Source organism: Cuculus canorus, chromosome 8 (assembly GCF_017976375.1).
Source record: "Cuculus canorus isolate bCucCan1 chromosome 8, bCucCan1.pri, whole genome shotgun sequence".
Classification (NCBI taxonomy): Eukaryota; Metazoa; Chordata; class Aves; order Cuculiformes; family Cuculidae; genus Cuculus; species Cuculus canorus.
In genome coordinates this window covers 13,517,409-13,540,996 of record NC_071408.1, presented here as the reverse complement: position 1 = coordinate 13,540,996, position 23,588 = coordinate 13,517,409, and the positions used below count along the sequence as shown (strand labels likewise).

General features: G+C 35.2%; 1 protein-coding gene across 3 annotated transcripts in view; it reads right to left on the bottom strand.

Annotated features, from left to right (window-relative positions):
- The window catches only part of CDC14A (cell division cycle 14A), a 62,019-nt gene that overhangs the window by 6,295 nt on the left and 32,136 nt on the right, over positions 1-23,588 (bottom strand). Inside the window, exons 6-15 of one of the 3 annotated variants that reach the window (XM_054072939.1) lie at positions 22,380-22,446; positions 20,135-20,197; positions 16,722-16,809; positions 14,706-14,936; positions 12,322-12,460; positions 9,924-10,080; positions 7,606-7,721; positions 7,014-7,061; positions 5,243-5,371; positions 3,969-4,291 (exon numbers count right to left, since the gene is read on the bottom strand). In XM_054072939.1, the coding sequence (XP_053928914.1) occupies positions 3,969-4,291; positions 5,243-5,371; positions 7,014-7,061; positions 7,606-7,721; positions 9,924-10,080; positions 12,322-12,460; positions 14,706-14,936; positions 16,722-16,809; positions 20,135-20,197; positions 22,380-22,446 (1,361 nt within the window). The remainder of the gene's footprint in view (positions 1-3,968; positions 4,292-5,242; positions 5,372-7,013; positions 7,062-7,605; positions 7,722-9,923; positions 10,081-12,321; positions 12,461-14,705; positions 14,937-16,721; positions 16,810-20,134; positions 20,198-22,379; positions 22,447-23,588) is intronic. The other 2 variants (XM_054072940.1, XM_054072941.1) reach the window with 2 other exon arrangements.

Sequence of the window (23,588 nt, the reverse complement as noted above, 5' to 3'; positions counted from 1 at the left end):
CAGCTTTCTGGACCTGAAAAATGAATGTTAAAAGTGTTGCATCTACTTCTGGAAAAAGGATTTTCAAAAACTGTAAAGGATTTGAACACTTTCCAAAAGGATCTTCAATTCAACTTAGCTCAGCAAGAGACAAATTGAGATTACTAGCATGAAATATCTTCATGACAGGAAAGTAAGGTAATAAAGGACTGTAACAGTGACATAATAAAGAAATACAGCAAGTTTCAAATTAAAAGTGAAATGGTTTTAAACATGACTGTATGAAACCAGTGGAATAAACTGTCAACAAAAATTATATTGTCTTCAAAATAAGCCACCATCAAGATGGACCTGTATGAGCCAGTAAGGCTCTCTACAAGACACAAAGCATCCAGAGATTAAGCAATCAAATATTCTACTCTTGTTTTTAAACACTCCGACATCACGGTAACAGCACTCAACTCAGTCAGTTGCACATGAAAGGGGTAACAATTAGGTGCATTCCACCGTGACTGTCACAGACAGGATATCTGGAAGCACGTGCAATATTCAGGATGTGTTTCAAAAGCATCTTCCAAACAGGAAAGTAGTTAAATCATTATTACACTGAAATAAGATTACTTTACAGGTAAGTAAAAAAACTTGTATTTTGCTATGCAGACTTTGCATGGCACGAGTCTTCCTAAGAAATGCTGCTTCTCACACCATAATACATAAAATCCTTTTTCGCTCACCTCCCTCTTCCACAGAAGACTGGATATAGCATCTCATTTAAAGACCTTCCTGTGTTTGTGTACAACCTCTACTCCCAATCAGCAAAAGATCCAAAGCCAAGAACGGTTCAAAGGTTTAAGTCATTAAGATAGGTAGAAGAAAACTACAAGTGTTCTTAAAACAGAAGAAACATGTCATTCTAGCATGCTGCTTCTGCAAAAACGTTTCCCATTTAACACAGAACGTTATACTATGTCAAACATATTTAAATCACTGTTTTAAGTCACTTAATAATTTTATTGTGAGGGAACAACTCATTTCCCCCTGCATCAAGATGTGCGTAGCTACAGTCCCTCTCCAATGTCAAGACAGCTGTTCACTGTTCATGAATTGCCCTTTTCCTTAAATTAAGTGCTAATCAACACTCTGCTTTTCCCTTTTTCCCACCTATTTTAGCCATCCTTATCCAAGAAGGAATCGTAAGCTACAATACTAGAAGGCAGTTACTTTGTAAACTCAGCCCTCCTCTCCACATGTATTTGGGGAATTTTGTGTCAATTCCATTATGTTGAAACTTGAAGGTTTATGAGATTAAATAAAAACATAGCGCTAACCTAGAGTTCTGTAAATATCTAGACATAAATAAGAATCAAAATGTCAACCATTACTTTATTTCTTAGTATACTTCCGGAACAAGACCACAAACTTTGCTTTTGTTAAAAATTATTTGCAGCATAAACTCTGGCAACTACCTTTCCAAAGAAAATAACAGGTTGGTTTTTAAGATGTTATTCCTCTATTAAACCTCTTAAGGTGTTTGAGGAAATATGCTTATTGTTTCTCTAATAGTTTATATTATCATTTGTTACTCTTGTAACTTTTGGTCTGTTGTGAACAATGTCAGCTTATTTTCATGACTGAGTCACGTTACAATTACAAGACACTTCCTCCCCTTAGGGTTCTGCACAGAAGTTTACATATTTACGGATAATACGCAGCTCTAACTAGAATATCAACAAAAACTTCTACGAATTGCTGCTGGCGGCATGATCATTTACAGAAGGTACAATGGAAAAGAATGGGAATAAGTTGACCTTCCAAGGAATTACAAATACATTAAATATGAGACAATACAGAAGGTTAGAATTTAAATAAAAAAAACAACCTCAGACACTTTATCACTTAGTTGTTCAACTACCATTGCTGGTGTATAGGCTTTGGTTCCAGTACGTTCAACTGGAACCTCTGTCAGTCCTCCTGACGACTGAATTTCTCTACGCATGTTGAATAAAAGTCTGGGAACACCTAAACCAGCTGGCTTTCCAGAGCCATCAGAATTCATGAACAAATGAAAGACTCATGGATGCGTTTCAAAATAAACAACCTCAGCTTGCTGTAAAGCTTTCCACCCCTTTCCTCACCTCTACGCCTGGAGAAATTAAACCAAATTAGTTACTTAAACTAAATGGTTCCCTTGTTCTGGAATTGGTTTCGTAACTTGACACTTTCAACTTGAACTTTCATAAGAAAACTGAGATGGTTTCTATATCCAACATGAGAAAAATCACAATTATATCTAGTTTACTTCAATCCCATGTAGTAGGCACAGACAGAATCAAATTAAAGAAGTAAAACATCTTGAAAAAAATGAAAAGATGTGGTAATATCGAGGAAGTCCTTTGTTACTGCTGCCATTTAAAGTAAAATTTAAGCTCAGATTTAAACTCAGTGTGGAACATTCTGAGTAATCCTAAGATCATGGAATATTAACATTTATTTCCAGGTAAGTTGTAGTGGATGAGAAGCTGAATGTCCTTTCAAACGAGGAGTCTGAAAGCATCAAGTATTTTCAAGAGATGCTTTAGGTCAAGCATACCCTAGCATCGTAACTCTACTCCTTTTCCATTGAATTTATGAGAATAAAGAGTCAAGTTCCCTCAACTAACTTCATTTTGAATGTACATTGCATGTTAGTTAGGTTTCAGTCACACATGCAATTTAATCCCATGATGAAACAATGAGAATTTATTTCCTGTTGTCATCTATCCTCAAAAAGCACAATTCATACTCCCAACCTATAAACACGTGGCTTCGGAACTGTAAGTGGTGCCACACACCAGCCGTAAACGGGAGGGCGGATCTCCTGCTTCTTCAGCAAAAAGAGAACACAACCCTTGAATGATCCCTTCGGCTGACACCCTCATTACAAGCAATGTGTGTATTAGCTGTTCGAAGACAGGGGACTCACCACACTCAAAACCAGAAGCATGTATAACAGTAGAGCTTTCTTTATACTGAAAGAATTTATCAGTGGTAAGGAAAGAGAAAAGAAAGGTGTAATATTCTGAAGTTAATTTAATACAAAGGTAATTTTATTTCTACCAGCTAAAAAAATTAAAATCTGAAGTGTCAGTAGTACTAAACAGAGGCTGATGAGTTCAATTATTTGTAGGCAATATATTCTAATGCACTAATTTTTCTGATTAGTAGGATATTTAATCTTTGGAAACCAGGTATTTTAATTTTTTTTTAGATTTATAGTAGTAAATATGTTTATTTTTATTTTCCCTACAACAGCTGAAGTTATTTCTGATTTCTTTCATAACTGAAGTTTCTCTAGGCTCTCTTCTCTGCATCTTGTATAAGAAGTTCCATTAATTTATCTGTGCATCCTCTTTGTACCAACTTTCACACAGTACTCTTTCACACAGAAAAAGGGCACAAAAGGCAAAGGCAGCAAAAAAAAAAGCCCAAGGCAGCAAAGCTGTTGAAGAACAAAAACTAAAATGGTGAGACCATCAGAAATATCTTGGTCTAAAATACTTTTCACATTTGGTGTTAGAAAAGGATGAGGTTTCAAGTCAAGCAGACTCATCTTTCAAATGAGCCTTATCTTTAAGAATGTTGTAACTCCCATTTAGTATGATACACACAAAGGCTCCTTTAAATGAAGATAAAGATGCATAACAAACTTCTAAACTGTTATGGATAATTTGAAATAAAAAAAGATCTAAAAGGTTAAAAGGTCCATAAAAAAGATATCAGAAAAGGTGTTAGTTTAAGTTCTTGAGGGATTTATTTTCATGAACTTCCTGATTGAGACGCTTGAAAAAGACGGAAAAAAAGCAGCTGAAATGGTAATTGCCTGAAAAGGTAACAGACAGAAAGCCAGAGAATTATTCTGAGTTAAGCTTTAAGTTAATAGCTTTGCTCACAGAAGCAAAGAAGATAAGCATCAATCAGACGCCTGAAAGTGTTGTTGACACTGAACTTACGGGAATGGATTGACTCTGGTATCGTGCTGGAGGAGTTGTAAGGCCCATAAAGGAAGGTTGATGGAAACTCATCTGTCACGGCGCTGTGAAAACTGGTTTGGCTGCTCAGGTTGTTGCCACTACTGCTGTTTCTGTTGTATAAATTGTTGTTCAGTTCGTGGTTGTTTCTGTGAGGCAGCTGCAAGCTGCCATTCAAGTGGCTGGAGATTTGGTTTACAGAAAAACCTGTCCTAGAGGACAATGATGTAATTTTGCTCTCATCATCATCTGAAGCGTCATACAGGTTCCCTAGAGAACTGGCTAGTCTGGAGTTTATGGAAACACTGAATGGAACACACATGTGGGGAAAAAAAAAATACACACAAGGTATGTATGGATATATTAAAAAAAATAACAGACAATTCAGAAGACATTAAGTGAATAACGTAGACCACTCTGAAATAATTTGTGTTTGCCTAGGGGTTCATCCTCTAGCTCTCAGATAATGAAAACCAGAATTCTTTGTGAGGAGTCCTGAAACTTTTGTTTATTCCAGCACTGCTGTAGTCAGCTTTCACTTCTGTCAAACCACATGCATATGCAGAAGACTGTGTTAAAAGGCATGGGCTGTGGCTGATCTACATTGAAGTACTTTGTGTATATCTAACAGTTTAAGAACTCCTCTTCTGTTTCCTGAAATCAGTAACGTGATAGAAGTCTTCAAGTAACCAGGAAAAATACAATAAACTATGAGAATAAAAATAGGGTGTCCTGAAATATCTCTTAAAGTTATTTTCTTCAAGTAAATATTTGTGCCCAGAAGTTATTGAAAAATCCATCAATCATTCTAAATTTCATTTAACATCCATCATTACTTATTGCTATTAAATTACATTATTACTGTTGTACTAAATCAAAGGTTCATAAAAATCATATTAATTACCACTCAATATTCTTCTGAGAATAATAGTATATAGACTTGTGGGAATAGTTGCAAAATTTCCATAAACTCAGATGAGTGAAAAAACCAACCACCTCAGCAAAATAATACTGTTTATGACTTGACATAATCCCACAAAAACTCTCATGCCACTAGTATAGGTTTGGGGGCTTTTTTGTGTTTTAAATCTGCAAGCAACTAAAATTTGGCTAGAGGAGCAACAAATTTCATTGTGAGTAAATTTAAGCCATCTTATACCCAAGAACAAGCAGCAAGTGCTTCCTAGATTGCATGCGTGCTGAAAACCATCATAATATACAATAACTATTTGTATCAAGATAAGAAGAAAAAAAACCTTTTAAGATTAGAGAATGAGGATGTGGAAATTCTACTTATTCTTTCCGCAGATGATGAATTAACTGCCATCACTTTGGAGGCCTTCAAAGGAGACATCGATCCTTCTGTGCTACTTGAAGAGTTCAATCTAAAAGGAATGCAGAGTTTTAGTGAGAAGCAAGATTTTTATAACTGAAATAAGCACCTCAGAAACACATACAGTCTTTCAATACATAGACCGGTATTTTAAAAAGTGGGAATTCTCAAGTCTCAGTACTGAGAACTTGACAGCAAAAACTCAACAAGCCTGTTTTCAAACATCTTTTTAAAAAGACTCTTCAAATATCCCACTCCCAAGTTCTCCTGCAGTTATTGGCTATTTTTCACCTTGGTGATTTAGGAAGGCTAAATGTCCATTTTGTATTAAATTCATTGTAAATTTGATTATAAATATTGTAAATTTGAGAAAGAATACTTATAAAGCAAGTATGAGTAGGAAAAAGCAGCACTGTTTCTTTCACTAGAGCATCTTCATCCTTTCCAAACAACAGCAAGAACGTTTTTACTAAGCATGCACAGAACACACAGCTCTTTTTAGAGTGAGACTCTTAATGACCCAATTCTTCACATACTGAAAATGAGTGCTAAGTATGTTACACTGGACTAGTCAAAAATCTTAGCATTACAGTTGTCCATATTAGCTTATTGAAAACTAATACAGAAATAGCCTCACAGTAGTATGAAATTCACTCCATCCTTAGAGCAGAAGATATTATCATGATCGGCTCTTAACGGATGAGAGACCTTGGGTACAAGTCCCCAACTACAAGCACAGAAGGAATGACAGTGAGCAGAAACAGCTTTAATTCCACGCCAAGAAAGGGTGCTCCATCTCAAAAATCCAGGTTGTCACAAAACTTAATATAATGTGTTATTGTCAATATTAATGTTTTTTAATACAGCTATTTGGTCTTACATGTTGTATTTCGGACACAATGGGGAAAAAATGCAATGGTTAAAGAGACTTAATTCTGCTATTCCTGTAACTCTTAAAATTAAGTCAATTTTTACTCTATGTTTTATTTTCTTTTGGGGGGCACTGTCAGTGCTTATTTGAGATTAGTATAGGTCATACATAGAATCATAGAATAGTTTGGGATGGAAGGGACCCTTAAAGATCATCTAATTCCAACCCTCCTGCCATGGGCAGGGACACCTCCCACCAGATCAGGCTGCCCAAGGCCTCATCCAACCTGGCCTTACAAAACAAGCATTTATAATAGAAAATTAGAAGAACTATTTGCTTTAAATATTTTATATTTATCTGATATAACTTCTAAAAAAAACAAGTACTGATTGTATCCAGTAAGCACTACCTCTAGTTCACCTACTAAAACAACGAAAATTGTGATATACAGGCAATATGTAGCCAGTATAGGCTTTTGAGACAAGTACTTAGTTTTACAGAGATAAAGTGATTATGAGTTAACTAATCACCTTTCACTGCATAACAGCACAGATATTAGAAAATGTGACTAAGGAAATTACTTGCATGTGCAGATTATTTATTAAGAAAAATTCAAAGAATCCCTGAAGTACAGCTTTACCCCTCTGTCCATTGGATTTACTTTCTCCCAACTATTTTCAGGTGTTTAAAGAAGTTTTTTTACCAGTCATTTCACAGAATTTTGAAACTGCTAATCAATTGATATGATAAAGTATAAATCAAACACTTAAAAGTTTAAGACCCAAGTGGCATACGTTTAGAAATATAATTTCAAAATGAATACCTGAAAGGTTGTGATAATGACCTGGTCTGCAGTTTCATGTCTTGCAGCCTAAGGAAAGAAAAGCAGGAAGGTTTATCAAAGGATAAAAAGCCTTTCCCCTCCCCCAAAGCATACTTGCACGTCTCATACTGGCTTTAAAGTACAAGAATAACAAGAGGTAAGAATTACCGACAATCGCTATTTTAATTTACAGTTAAACAACATAGAGGTACTTCAGGTTTTTCACACTTCACATTTTTAGTGGTTCTGAAAAATTCAAAATCTATATAAGGAGTACAGAATATATAAAGATAATTAAGTTCACGGAAGAATATTTTGTTTGAGACATTAATTTTAAAATGCTAGACAGATATAAATTTCAAAGTTTTTAAGTACTTCTTTACTTTGCCTTGTACTGCTACATAGCAGGTAGGTGTCCTGAACAGGGGGAGAAAGAAGACGAAACTTGTAGTGTATACCTACGGGCATTTCCACCAGAGAAGGTGGTACAATTAGTATTGCTGCCTTAAATAAGATCAGGTACTTGCCATAAAAATCTGACAGCACAGACTTGACTTTAAAATTGCACATAACTTCAGAAATAAATAATTACCTCAGAGCTCCAGTTGTAGCAGAACATGGCCGTCTCCGATTTTTTAAGGCATTGAGCTTGTCTCCCTGCGTCAATCCATTCTGACTTTCCACACCTGTTTTGTCTTCAAAATCATTCTGGGAAACACAAAGTATGCAAGCAAGGAAATACATCAAATCTTAAGGAACAGTGCAGTTTCAAAGTACTGAACACCTCCTTCGCAAAGATTATCATTTAAAAGCTAATCTACAGTCTTCTGCACACGTGTCTTTGCAGGAAATTAAACTATTAGTTCCAGTGTAGTAAATGTGGCACTGTACAAACATACATGTCACAAAAGGCTTTTTGCAGAATCTGACTCAAAGTCAGTTCAGGATGCTTGTGGCTAACACCAGTATTTATTTACTTCAAAGAAATTTGGTTTTATAAAACTCAGAATTCCATAACTATTTTTAAAGTTATCATCAATGTGGCAGCGAAGCAGCGACAGAGAATTCTGTGATATGCACAACATGAGGAAGAAATTTAGATTAAGTTGTATATCCTGCAAGAGGAGCTATAAAAAATAAAAAATCAACTTTCCTAAATTACTCATCTTTTAAAAAACCTAAAAAGTTCTCATGATCTTTAGAAAAATAGTCTTGAAAAAAAATTCTCTGAGAACTTAACAAGGAATATAGCATGAACAGATTTCAGTTTCATTCTCTTCTTCTAGCTTTAGAAAACATTTTAAACTCTTAAGAAATATTAAAAGTGTATGCCAACACTTTAAATGCCTATTTGTAATTTCTGATTGAACCAAAATATTTTCCTCAGACTCAAGTATTAAGTAGAGACAGGATATTAAGCAGCAGAGAAATATGAAAGCTACATGAAGCAAGGAGAGAACTGTAATTTTTTTTTAACTGACAAATGAAAAAAAAACTTAAACCAATTATGTTTCATTTGACCTCAGATCAAGTATTTATTTATATCACTGTAGTTCCTATTGTGCCCGAGCGACCTCACTGCTCTGCATAAAACAAAACAAGTTTCTGCCATTAACAGAGATGAAAGATTCACTGAAGCAGTGATACAATAGAAGTGAATCAAATGATGGGATGGTCCAAGTGTCACGCTAACTACAGGAAAATATAATTACTTTAGCTAGATTTCACTGAAGATTATATGCTAGGCCACTGTTAACTATTATTCAGCCTCAGTGCTGAAAAATTCTGTTGCACTGTCTTTTCTTGCCCAAGAGCTACTGCATCAGCTGTCCTCTGATTCTTAAAACTTATAAATTTCTGGGACTGGAAACATTACTCTGAGTTTCTGGAGACCCTAGTAGAATGAGATCCTGAAATACAACCAAACATACAAAGAGATAAAGAGAGAAGTTAAATGTTTCAAAAACTGAATGTTAAACAGTTTTATTATTACATCTGTAAAAAAAAAAATACACGTATTACTAAGAGGGTTACAATAGAAAAAAAGCAGCACTGAATTTCCACTGTGTATCTGTTGATAAGCTGCTACACAGTGTACAGGCAGTTGAGTAACCTGCAAGTTGCTCTGAATACTGGAAATAGTAAAGGTGTAGTAGTAGCTCAGATTAAAACCCATTACTTTTACATGCCAGCTGCTTTCACTGTGCACGCAAGATAACCACTACACAATGTTATATTCTCCAGTTAGTAATCTGGATATTTACATATTCCAAGCCACAAACTGAATTTCCAAAAGGGAAATAATTTCTTTACAGAAGCGCACTCAAGGTGCTCTTCCAGGTTATGACTGATCACACAACAGACTGTAATTTCAATTTATTTCAAACTACAATTTTAAGATTTTTACTAGCCCAGAAGCAGCGGTATGTTCACTTTAGTTCACACTTCATGCCTGTGCTTCCAATATGTAATTCTAAGGTCTTTACCCTAAATATCCACGTTACATCAGTGATCTATCTGTAACACTGTGATAAAGGGCTGGACAACTATAAACTCATGCATTACTAGATATAAACTTGGAATAAATAGGTTTCCAGGAGGAAAAACTATTTTTTTATAAACTGTTCTAATAAATAACTGGAAACCCTGAAAGAATGAATTGAAATAAGGCAAACCTTTTGAAATTTGCAAAATTACCTATAATAGTTTTTAACATGGCCTAAACTTTTTTCTTCTCGTTTTTAAAAAAGCAGAGGTTTGTCCTAATTATGACCTATAAAAAAAGTTTAGCTGTGAAAAAGCAATCTAGTACTAATACAAGCCTAAAAAAATGCAAAAAAATTCTGTAACTAGTTATTAAATGATCAGTTCCATCTCTGCTTGTTTGAATTTTGTCCTCAGAACTCTTACCTCCCTGTATCGATCCAAGCCTTGTACTTTATTCAAGCTGTCACTGATTGAAATGTCATTCAAGCCACAAAGAACTCTGTTAATGTTTCCATCAACTACTCGTTGTTTCTGCTTTGATCGCATGAGATCTCCCTCCAGCCATAACATTGCTTGCTTCCTTTAGGATACAAAACCAGAGCAATTCATATCAACAAATCTGCACACACACAAAAACCAATATGAAAACATTGTACTCTTACAGATTGCCAACATTTAAATCTCTTGTACCTCTTCATCTGGAAAAAAATAAATCAAATGTCTATCACAAAAAAAAATAAAGAAATCTTCACTTTCAATGGTTAAAACAACAACAAAAGCCCCCCCAGAATCACCAAACAAGTCTGTAGACATCACAGAAATATTACAGGTACTAAACCTTCATTTTACAAATCCTACCAGGAAGATAGATTAACTAAACAGGAATTTGAAATGGTATTTTAAAGGCTTTTAAAACACCACTTAAACATTTATATAAAATATTTTTTTTAATAAATAACGTGTAGAAATAATGATGATACAGCACTTTACTATTTCTTATTAGCCTGAGTTTTGTGTATACAAATATTGTGCAGTAAAAACTACAACTGACCTGCACAGTGGAAGTGTTCATAGTCATGTAGAGTCTGGTATCAATTTTCAAAAAACGAAAGATATCTCCTTTGGACAGGTGGTAAAAAAAAATAAAGTATCTCCGCAATCTTTCGAGATTAATTGCATTTGCAGTAACAAACTGATTTCACATATACTTGGGCTGGAGCGTTTCTACAAAAGAACTACTCAAACCTCCCTTATCAAACCTCAAAGAACCTAAGAGATGAAGCTTTGGCATCTATCAAGGTTGGGAGGTCAAAGTTGCAAGATTTCACCTGTTTGTCAGATGCAACTTTGCAGCCCTGAGGGCAACATTTCATTTATTAGAATGACACAACTGATGATTGTTCCTTCTTAACCCTTTTTTGACACTATTCACTACAAATGACATTGCTTGAATTTTGTCTTTGATTATCAGAAGAGACACTTATTGCCATTAAGACAACAGAAAATTCTTACTGAACAGCTATGAATAGCATAGATATGAATGAAAACAATCTGAAGGACCTTTGACTATCTATAAAAACAAACGAAGTGTTCATATGCCACTGCAGAGAGGACACGGGCCCTGGTTTCCCTATCTTTCAAATAAAGGGCACTTACTAATTACACAGCCTACTACCTTCCTCTCTTGATTTTGCTCTATTGTGGGTGGTATTTTTAAGAGCGTTATCCTCCAAGCACCTGCATGGTATGGAGAAGTTTAACCTACCCTCAGTGAGCACTTGTGGTTTCCCAAAGTTTGTGACTCACAGGATTTTGAATGATGGTGGGCCACCTCTCAAATAAAAGACTGCACTAAAAATAAATAGGAATCCTCACGCTCAATTTATCTCACGAATTACAGTAATATTCCTTTTCCTCTGATATCATATAGATCTTAAGATGCAAGGTCACTGCATGTTTTACTGTATTTATACAGCATCTAGCAGAGCTGTTGCGTTCTCTTTTTTCTAAAAAGAGACAAATTTGTGGTGAATTTGTCAAAATGTTTTTTTCTCATAACAGTGAAAATGTCTCCAGTTAAATATCATTATAGTATCAACTCAAGAATATCAGCACAACCAGTATAATAGTTCATGTATAATGTAGAAAACACTGTGAAATTAAGCTTAACGTCTACATCATTGAAGCCAGTGCAATTTTGTCATTAATTTCCAGTCGGGATCAAACCTTGAATCACCCCCCCAAACCATCTGCACATGAAGTGTTCTCAACCCAAAGTATACAGTCTGTTTTGAGAAGGATCTGTATTAAAACCACACATTAGCTCCAAAGCAGAAACACTGCTTTCAGGATCTGACAGACACCATAAAACCATCCACCATGGGCTTATTTAATCTTTAGTGACAAGAAATAAAAAACCCACATCAATTATACAGTTGTAAGAGTCATTTTAAGTGTCATCATAGGCTACATATAAAGTTTATCCTGTCTACATAAATATTTTAATAAATCAATATTGATTTAATCTTTTGTTCAAAACCGGACTTCACACTTCCAAAGATTTCTCTTTAACTCCTAAATGCCCCATAACACAAATACGCAGAGTCATGAGACTCAAAATGACAAAATACATAGCACACAAGAGAAGATGATTGCTACTGAATAGGTTTGATTTCAAATCCAAATTAACTAACCCTAAATACACTGCAACAGGCAGTAACATAAGATGTCAGCAGACAGAAAGTAGATGCTATGAACCGTGTAAGATGGGTAAGGATGTACAGAAGCAGTTGATTCTTGGTAGCAAAGAAGGTATACGTACTCTTCCAAGAAGTGTTGCTGGGGTCCTATAATAGAGCCTGGTCGACATATCCTTATCCAAGCAATGGCTTCAGCATGTGTGAACTTGTAGTGTTTCATTATGTAACAGGCAATCAGTGTTCCTGTTCTTCCCAGGCCAGCTACAGAAATGCAAGTATCAATATTCACATACAAAGTCATGACTATTTCATAATTCTCTAATAGAGCATGGGATATGAGAAGGCTTCTTTGCAATGTCATTTACCACCTTAAAGTGCGAAGAAAGAATTTATCATTCAGTATCTGTTTATCATATAATTAGATTGCAATGCTGTAGAACAAATATATCATCCTTATAAAAAGTTAACAGTATTTAAGAACTCATGCAACAGTGATCAGTCTTGGCACTTGTACAATTCTACTTAAAACTTTTTTCTTTTAAAAAGGCCGACATTTTTTAAAAACGCCGTGATGAAGCCAGATACCAACTTCACATTCATAAGACCAGTAGAAAAGGAAACCAAAGTACTTTTTAGAGGCCAACACACATACTCTACAAATCTAGGTTCAAATACATACAAACACATGTACACATCACAACACGTGGCAGTACGTGTCTTCTCAGCCAGCAGCTTTCTCTTTTTGCATCAGTTTTGTTGTGGAACCAACCTATAAAACTATTCACTGCTCTCTATATAAACATCAATGACTGCTGACCAGCGTATAATGGCTTATCAATGGCTTAAAATAGTTTTAACCCATTGCCTCCCACATCACAAACTAATCCTGGTTTTGAGGTTAGAACAGACAGAAAAATTAGGTTTTACTATCAAACTATACAGTAAGAATTATTCTCCTTATAGCCCTATGTCTTATCTACCAGTAAAGCGTCTACCTATTTAAACCTTGCTGTCCTGTAAACAGGTATTTGCAATTTACAGTCTTGTGGCAGTCAGCTATCGTTTATGCACCAACATCAATCTAAATGGAAATTCTCTAAGCAGCCACATGTCCTTGCAGACAATTCTACATATAACTACATTCTCTTTATTTAACCAAAACTAAATCTTGCAGTGACTTTTTTGAAAGTTGAGATGATTTAGGTTAAATTATGAAGACAGAAGTTGACAAATACTAAGATTCCATAACTGCATACTGGAATGACTAGCTCTGAGGAGTACTTTTAAAAAGAGAAGTACTGCTAGAGAGAGAGTGTTATTTGCTTTGGGTTTTGGAGCTTGGTGGGTTGGGTTTGTTTTTTTTTCTTGGGGAGGGTTGGAAAGTTCAAAAGGAATGCAACATGCAAATCGCAACTCAGTAAGAAAACGGTCTCTGAAAACTGCAGGTAACATCTATCAACTACATAGATCAGTAAGGCTTCAGATCCCTTCTCTAAGTGCCTGCAAATGTACAAACTCTCCATAGCAACCCTTTGCATTAAAACATTCTCTAACTTCTGAGACAAGCAATTTCTGACGTGGAAGCCTGGAATAATTCTGCAGTAAAAGTACAGGAAAACTACAGACAATACATTAACTCTGAGATAACTTTGTGTAGGCTTATTCGAAGGGTGTAAAAAACCTAAAAAAATGAGGTTGTTGGTTTGCTTATTAAACAATCACAGGAAAGACCAAAACCATTTCAGTTTAGCAACCGTGTATCTAAGTCACTAGAAAAGCATATTGCATTCCTTTAGCAATTAAGTCTGGAGAATAACAATGTATTCCTGCTAATTAATAATTTATACTCTCATTATGTCAATTAACAGATGTCCAGTTATTTATGACAGTATTTCTGAGTTCTAGCCACATTAACAACTTGTTAGCAAATAAACTTATTTATCTTTGATATGCATGTTTATTGTTCATGGAAAAAATATGAATAGCACCATTCTTGATTCAGATCAGCAAGACATTCGTCTCCACAATGTACTTACACAACTCTAACCATAAATCAAGCTGAACCCTTCAAAGCCTTTGTTAATCATTCTTGACTAAGCATGTTTTGTGTATTTTCTGGCTGATTTGCTGAAACAGGCTGCTTTGAAATGCTGGCATCACAATAACTCACATTAACTTGAAATGTGGAAAACGTAGAACAGTCCAAAAGCACAAAGAAAACCTTTCAGTTTTTTGCATTTCTTAGCTAATTATCATAATGCTGGGAAAGCATAATGCAAAAGAGCAAGCTCCATCAACTAAAACTCACACCTTCAAGTGACATGAAGAAAAAAACAGAACAATGAAAAACACTGTCAGTTACTCTAAGTAGTAGTGTAGGATGAAAGAACTTAATATGCGCATGAAAATAACAAATATTTGTCAAGTATCATAGAGCAGTATTATTTGCACAACCAGAAAGTGTTATTTTTAACTTCAAGCTGAGAAACAAGGCGAGCGCACCCACCTTTACAATGTACAGCAACAGCCCCATCAGCATTTTCACAGATGTTCAGGAACCTCTGAACTATTCCGTCACTTGGTGTGCTTCCATCCGTGAAGAACAGGTCATAATGCTCAAAACCAGCATCAGTAAAGCGCTTTGCCTCATAAATTTTTTTGTTTAGTCTTATGATTGTTGTGACATTATGTTTCTTGAAATACGGAAAGTAGGCTTCAGGTGCGTGAAGAGGATAACCTACAAAAAACCAAAGCAACAATCATTTCATGTCACAGATGAAGTTCAAAGTCCTATTAATCAAAATTGTCCCCCAAACCCTTTTTTGCATGATAAACATGCTCATACTGAAAATGCTTTAATATTTTAGTCAGGATAAACACGTTAAGTCATATAAAAATATAGTCCACAAAATGCTCATGAAGACCACTAGAGTTAAAAAAGAAACAGAAAAAAAATTAAAGCACAGTATATGAGAAACACTGTACTGCCTCCTCTTTAGCCCATTCCTTTCTTCAAGCCAGGTTTTATATGTATAGCTAGCACATATATTAATCCAGCATTTCAGAACAGCTTGTTTATTTGTAGTCAAGCTGCAGATCAAAGAATAAGAACATGCTTTAAAAGGAAACACTGTGTTTAGGTGGAATTATAGATTGGTGATCTATACTATGACAAGAGGAACAGTCAAAGATAAACTGTAGCACCAGAAATATTCTTGCTTTGCTGTGATGTATAATAAAAAAGCGTTAGTGCCTTGATTCAGCTGAGAGATGGAAAGATCCTTTAGATGAAGATGAGGGGGTGGGAAGGGAGGTCAAAGACCAGCCACATCACAGTTATTTAGGACGTTTTCACCAGATGTTCTATGTTGATGAGGGCGTGATGCGGTGTGTCCACATGAATACAGGACTATAGGATGTATGCATGTAAAATGTAGTTTATTCTTTTCCATTGATGATTATGTCTTATAAGTGGCACGCAAGAATACCATAGCCACGACAAAAATTAGAACCCAATTCACTGATTTATCTCCACAGTTTTTATTCCTGGTCAAATAAAGTCCAAGAGCTTCCTCACAAAACACGGGCCACTTCCACAAGTCATATATATATTAAAAAATCCAATTAGAGACACAACATAATGAAAAAAATGTAGCTTTATAATAAGTACTTGCACTCACTTGGGTGAGGCTTATTTGTAGCCTCATAACTGCATTTTAAGCATTAAGTAATTTTCAGTTTTATACATGTTTAAAATAAAACACAGGTTTTCCAAATGCCATGGAACAATTTTAATAATTCTTAAAAAAATTCTGCAAGAAGGGATTGTGGCAGTGATTGGGAAAGAAACCCAAATAAACCTATCTATCTTCTTCCTGGATTCTTTCAAATCTTCAGTGGACACTGCACTTAGCAGCATTCCAGTCACAAAGGAAAGATGAAAGAGCAGAATTAAAAAAAAAAAATGCATAAACAAAGTGCCATGGAACAAAAGAATAAGATGAAATTCAGAAAAAGTCTGATTGCAGATTGTTTTAAATGACTCGTTTTCCTTTTACCTAGACCAAATCTCTGCTTTCCCTCTGTCAGTCAAGTATTCCACTAGAATCACGTAAGTTCTTCCCACTATCCCAACAAGCTTCACAAGTAAAGGCAAGCTTTGTCTAAAAGTCTGTCAGAAAACACGTAATACAGTCTCCTCTGTATTATGCAAGTCACCTTTAATTCTCTATACTTATCTTGTCAGGTTCCAGGAGAAAAGCAAGAGACCCAAATTTCTCAGGCACTATGTCATCACACAAAAGTCACTGACTGTTAGATTAATTGGAATTATTCTAGTAAAGAAGAATTCCAAAATATTTGGAATTAAGTTCTAAGATCGTATATAAAATGTTCATTGCATGATTATTACCAAACATAACAATTGATCTATAAACCTCTATTATCTTCTGTTCATTTGCTGTGACTGTTTAACACGCTGGAAAAACAAGATCATAGAAAAGTATTAAAATATACACCATACCATTTTCAAGTTTGCTTTTTGGGTGTGGTCCACTAAATGCCAAAAATTTTCCTGGAATAATCCAGTTGAAGTCGCCATTTTCCACTCGCTATAAACATTTCAGAAGAGAAAGAGAGAAGGATTTTAATACCTGTACATACAAGGTTAAAAAAAAATGACTCGAGATTTTATTTTCCTTTGTACCATGTCCTTACTACATTACAACAAAACACTTCAAGCATAACTAGTTAGCTTAGCTATACGGGACAAACTAACCAAACTTCTGAGCTGCTTCTCAGAAATCTCTTCATAAAATGAAAAGCAAAAAATTTTGCTAAAGTTTTCCAATCAAAGCAGAAAGACCCTATATATCTAAGATATTTCTGCCTTAGAGGGTTCAGCATTTTAAGACACCTACTTATAACAAAGCTGATGAACACCAACATTCTTGTATGTTTTAATCAAAGAATATGGGGAAATTCTTCCCCGTAAGGCACTGGCTAAAAAATCCAGTTCACAGAAAAATAAATTAAAAACCAATTAGCCTTCAATGACAATTGTCCTTGCCTTGTAAAACCAGAAATTTACATATTGGCATAAGCTCTGATGAAACAGTAATCATAGAAACAAAGTATAAATTAAATAAAAATATTAAATTAAAAAAACTTTCGAACTGTGCATTTTGCATTTCCTGCTCACTTTTAAATGAGAACTTCAAAAAGGCTCTGCAAATCTTGTCAGTGCCAAAACTGGAAGCTTCTTTAGAAATGCATAACTGAAGTTCAAAACTGCCGCTTTTATTTTTGTTAACTGACATTCCTCATTTGGCAAAGCTATTACCCTCAGCGTGACTGTTAAGGACACAGCACTCGGTTCAACTGCATTGTTAACCTTGTGTTTTCAGCTCTCAGCTCATCAAAACATCCTAATGAGTGAAAGGTTCTGATAATGGACATTAATCAATTCACCAACTGTTTGCCTATCTAAGCCCATTAGGCTTGCTCCAAACGTCCTTGCACAGTGAAAACTCCTGGACGTTAACCAGGTTGCGTAAGGACTAGTGAACCAATCTTACTGCCAAGTCAGGATCCCTTGCCCTCCTCCGAATTTGTATCACAGTCTCAAGGTAGCACCACCACCCCCTCTAAGGAAGAAGTCCTGTTAAATAAGTTAGAAGCATTTTAATATTTGTAATACCACCTTTATTTGTGAAATAAGTGGTTCTTTATGGTTACATGGGTTACTGAGACTAATTTAAAATCTAACGAATCTGAACTACAGACGTGTATACAGAATCATAGAATGTCCTGACTGGGAAGGGACCCACACGGATAGAGTCCAACTCCTGTCCCTATGAACACATGCTCAGCACTACATACAATCAACAGCACTGTTAGAAAAACAGAGAACTTAAGTATTTTATATCTAGTCCAACAGAAGGGGAATTAGCTGCCTTGATAACATAGCAAGATGAAAGAAAAGAAATGTGAAATAGAATCTCCTTTAGCCTGTTCCCTTTAAGTCTTATGCAACTTTTCTAGACAGAAGTAACATAGCAAAAACCTGGAACATTTAAACTTTCAGAAATATAGCACAGGAGGTATCCACACATAAAGCTGACCACAATGCATGAAATAATAGAACATATACCAAAATACGGACAAAAATTTGAAGATGATCCCATGATTCTTGCTGCTTGAACTCAGACAGTGGGCAGCATGCTTTAAACATCATTCACACATATATAGTTTTCACAAACAAAAATAACATTAAACATTATCCCATTAAAGATAATGGGACAGCTTTAGTCAATGAATTTAACAAATTTTTTCAGGCAGATTAATGCCTACTGTACATACAGATTCCTAAACATTCCCAATAATGACTTGTTTTTAGAACAAATGTTTTCCTTTTGTACATGATGTAAGCAAAAAGGCAGCAATTTCATACTTTAAATGTTGTTTACTGTTCATTTACTTTTGGTTAAGCAAAGGCCATACCAGTTTCTCAATCTAGTCACTATGGAACATTACAGTATACAGAAATCCTTCTACAAAGGATTTTCAGTTTTGTGAATAGCTATCTGTTATAGTGTGCCTATTGCATCCAACGTCTCTACAGATTTGTGTTGCAAAGTAAGTTTTTTCCCGCTGTTTGTTCCTTTCCTGACTTCAGCCTCTTTCTTGAGCGTTTATGAAGTGTTTCTCAGCGCTGTATGTATTTCAGGTATGTAATGAGTCAGCTCTATCACCTTGCTTGTAAAACAAAATAGTTTTTTATTAAACGTTACAGAGATTTAGGAAAAGCAATTATCCCTAAAACTGTCTGATATTAGAAATATTCAGGTTAAGATAATACATTTTAAAATGGACATTTTCAGACTGCACAAGTTTATTCTCATTATTTCCAAGTTTTCTGAAAATTGCAATAGAAGAGCTGGGGGGAAGAATACTGGCTACAATAAGTAATACAACTCTAAAAAGACACCTTAATATACATTCAAATGTTTAGTACACCCATAGTTTATATATTTTTTTCCTACCTCTAGTTTACACATCCTTCTTCTTAACATGAACTTCAGGGAATTCCAAAGACAAGGTCTGATACAACTACATGGCTATCACTAACTTCAGTAAAAACACTTTCCCTTCCTTTGAGAGTGAGAAATGGTAGACAAAGGTCATGCAGCTACTCTGGACCAGAGGTATATCCAACTCTGTGCCAGCCATTTCGTCTGTTCAGCCCAGTTCACCAGTGCAGCATGGGCATATTTTAAAGGTTCTCTCCAGCAATGAAGCTTGAAATAACTGTTCACTGCCAGCAGATAAAGGTAGGCATGTTACAGAACAACGCCAGAAGCATCTAGTGTCATCCAGAGCACCTGTCCTTAAGTTGCAAAAAAGCTAGCAGAACAATAAATGACATCTGTTAGCTTTCTGGGATTTCATTGGGGAAGTATTTTGCATGTATTTTCATCACTAGTATCCCCACATAACACATCCTTAGTAAAAAAAAAATCTCAAAATGTGCTCATCTGTGTGGCTATAAAAAAAATTATCGTATATTTGGGACTAATAGCATCTCAAGAAGCAGCTCAACAAGTGTTGAAAGAAAACACAGATTCTGTGAGTCTGTTGAGAGACCTTGGTTTGTACCCTGAGGGAAGGTTAGGAAAGCATGAAAGAGGTCCCAGTAACCTGAACAGCTACAAGGAAACAGTAGAGCTATAACGTGATGCCCTGAAACAGCAAGGATATTCAACCTGCCTGTTTTTCACATACAGCATGCAGGTTTGGATGTACATACCTAACGTATGAACACTGGGTTTTATCTGAATTAAAATGGTTCCAGCATGTTTTAAGCTGTGGGATACTGTCTGCTCTACTTATTTTAGGTAAGCCAAACATATTCAGCTAATTATTAAATGTACAAACCTCATAGTGTTCATATTCATCCACATCAAATGTCTTAAAGTCAAAAAATCCATGCTGCAAGGCCTAAAAGGCAACAAGGTGTCAGTTTATTCTGAAATACGATATATAATCTCATTTTAAAATACTGTTTTTGAGAATCAAAACTGAGTAATTAACTGTTAGTGCTTTTGGCTTACGGAACCCTAAATATTAAGTCAACATTACATTTTGCACAGATTGACAACACAGACAACAAAAACTCCAACAATGCCACTAAAACATGTTGGGCTCATTATTTCCCCTTCACAGACATTACAATCAGACATAAGGTTGTTGCATATCACTTAGATCATAAAATTGATTCTCCCCACCCCACTATGTATGTTATTTTTCCGTAGGGCAGATGACAAAAATGAAATTCCCTTTTTGTGATATACTCATTCAATGATTTCTACGCTGAATACATTTTCATACAGTTGGACATACAGACCATTATTGATTTTCTATACTTAATATGATACTCCGATTTTCTTACCATAATACCTAGGCAAAGTGTTACCTACAGAATACAGTACTGTGTATAACCTGTATTTCATGATTTGGTTTTGATACACATTCCACTGATAGAACGAAGTTCACTAGGCTACATTAGACAGTATTTACAGGACTGAAGGAATTTTGTATTTGATTACTATTATTAAGTATGACAATTTTGTACTAATGATTTGTGTATAATACCAAATGAAAAACAATTCTATGTATAAGGAATTCATAGCCCAAATTTCTTCCAAGGAATATGTGGAAGTTCTGCAGCATATATATATATATATATACACACACACACTGAATCAACTACATTCTGAGAAACATAAATATCGCACAACGTTCTGGGATTAAGCTGTGATAAAAAACACATCACAGATCTATGATTTAAAACCCAATAATCATCAGTGTGCCATTCTTTGCTACATATAGAGCACCTTTTTTAAGACAAAACAGAAACAGATTCATTTTATAAAATATTGGTTCAATGACTGGAGCCGTCATGAAACCCAAGATACTAGACATTTGTTTGAACAGCTCATTTTGAAAAACTTAATTCACTTAAGCCTGGTTGGCCAGCTGCACTCCAGAATTTGTAGCCTTCCCTGATTTACATGTATGCAATATATGTGCAAGCAAACACCAAATTTTACCAAGGTAGACTAAGATTTTACTTTAGATTAAGGCATACGGTTTCTGCTCAAAGCGTTTTTAGCTCAGTAGTGAAGTGGACAAAAGTTCTGTAACAAATTTTATGGAAACAAAGGAAAAACTGATTCTCAAAGTCCTTTTTATGTATTTGTTGCAGATAAATTACAGTGACTGCAAGGACTGCTTCACAGAGCTTCAGGATTCACAGAGTGCCACACAAATTAGAATCTTGCTGTTAACTCACAGCTCCTTTCTCACCCCCAGAGAACCAAAAACATTGTTTGGCCTCTCTTTTTTTCAATTCTTAAGAAACACGTGTTTTGTCATCCTTTAAAGAATTACAAATGGTCTATAAAGTATCTGTACAGAACTGTTCATATAGCCTGTTCCCTTCATCAAGATCACTGGGGAATTATGAACAAAACTTAATCTTTGCTTACAGTATGAAGTCCATACTACAGCACAAGGCTCCCAATTAAGATGCGAGATATCATTTTTTAAAAAGCAATACCAGAGTTCAACAGCCCTGTGACCATGGCTGTTGAATCTAATGTATCAAAACACCAGTAAGATACATTAACTTTCACTCTTAAAACAATTCTAAAAGGATTAGTGCCAAACACTAAGTGCTTTGTGGGAAAGTTGGGGCCAAGTACGTGTAAAAACTTCTCAGATTAAAATCACACTATACCTAGGTGTCCGTCTCACTTGACTTTATCAGCCTGTGTTATTCCCTTCTGTCAATGGTTACGAATGATCTGTTAGCAGATATGGTGCGCTGCCTTACACCGTTGAGCTAAGAACTGCCCCTGGCCAGCCCTGCTGCCTTTGCACATTGATTCAGAAGATGAAGTTCAGAAAGCTGCCAAAAGCCAGGCCAGATAGGTAGAAGCATAGCCTTCTTCCACCATCACTACTCAAACACAGTCATCAGTAACTCAGGCTTCATGACAGCATACTACCCACATACATTTTGCTTTCAAAACAGATTTTCTAATGCATTTTAACAGTGTTTTCCTTCACATTTTAAAAATCTAATTAAATCTGGTTTGCTAAGGAGAAGTGTTATTACCTTATTTATTCCCTGTAAACAGTCCAAGATTGTAAGATTGTACGTGCAGTTCCCAAATGAAGCATCCCTGTAGATTTAATACAAATGAATTTAATAAACACAGAATTATTTTAAGAACTCGGGGAAACACAAAGTATATTCAAGGTATTCAATACCCTCTAAGAACACTGAATTAAAGTTCAAAGACGAAACCTTTTTAGAAGCTTGTGCATACTAAAGCACTGCCCTACCAAAGATGTAGCTCAGTCTAAATGCAGTTATACACTGTGAGGTATTTTAAGTGCATATTTTACATCAGCTAACTACATTCCCTTTTTCTAAATTATTTATGCTGTCCTGGAAGAGCAAGCTTTGCATCCTCTCTCAGTTGTGTAAGGATAGTACCAACTAAAGCAAAACTTTAACCGTTATTCAAGTCTTAACTGAGTTACATTGCGTAACAAGAAAAGACAAACAGACTGGTAGTTTAAATTTCATTTACAGGCTCCCATGTTGACACCTAATTATGGATGTGATTAAAAATTATCCAGAAATAATTAAATTTAAAATTACTTAACTTCAGTTCTATTACTATAAAAATAATGTTTTCTCTTTAAAAGATCACAGGATACCACAAAGTAAAACACACTCAAATAGTAAGAGACACTAACAAAAACAAATAACACCAACAAAAGATAACAGCAACAAATGCATTGTGGAAAAAAGAAAAAGTACTTTTCAAAGAGTGCTTCAGATTACTTTGCATTGTAACAAAGTCCTGCCTGGGCAGGTTATTTCCTCGTCACTCATTAAAGAAATCTTTTACAGTTTTGCTCTAAGCTATCTTATCCAGAATGCTAAGAACTGCAATTTATCAGAATAGCAAAATTTCAGGTTTCAGCAAGATACATCTTAAATCTACAACTGAGTCAAACTTTCAATCTTTCACTGAAGACTTTCCTTTCTTAATAGTCTACTTGCTGGAAGTAGTATAGAATTTTGTGTATTGATAGGCTCCTCCACTCCCAAGTATCTTATCAGTAGAGTATTCTCACTTATTCTTTAAGAGCAGAGTAAGTATAGCAGTTTTGAGCAAGCAATAAACATAAAAAGTGTATTTAAAAAAAATTAAAAGGGACGATTTTGGTAGTGTCATATTACAGCCAGGCTACTCTAGAAAAGCTTTCAAGTTATTATATTATTAAAAAAAAACTTAGCAAAAACGTTTTA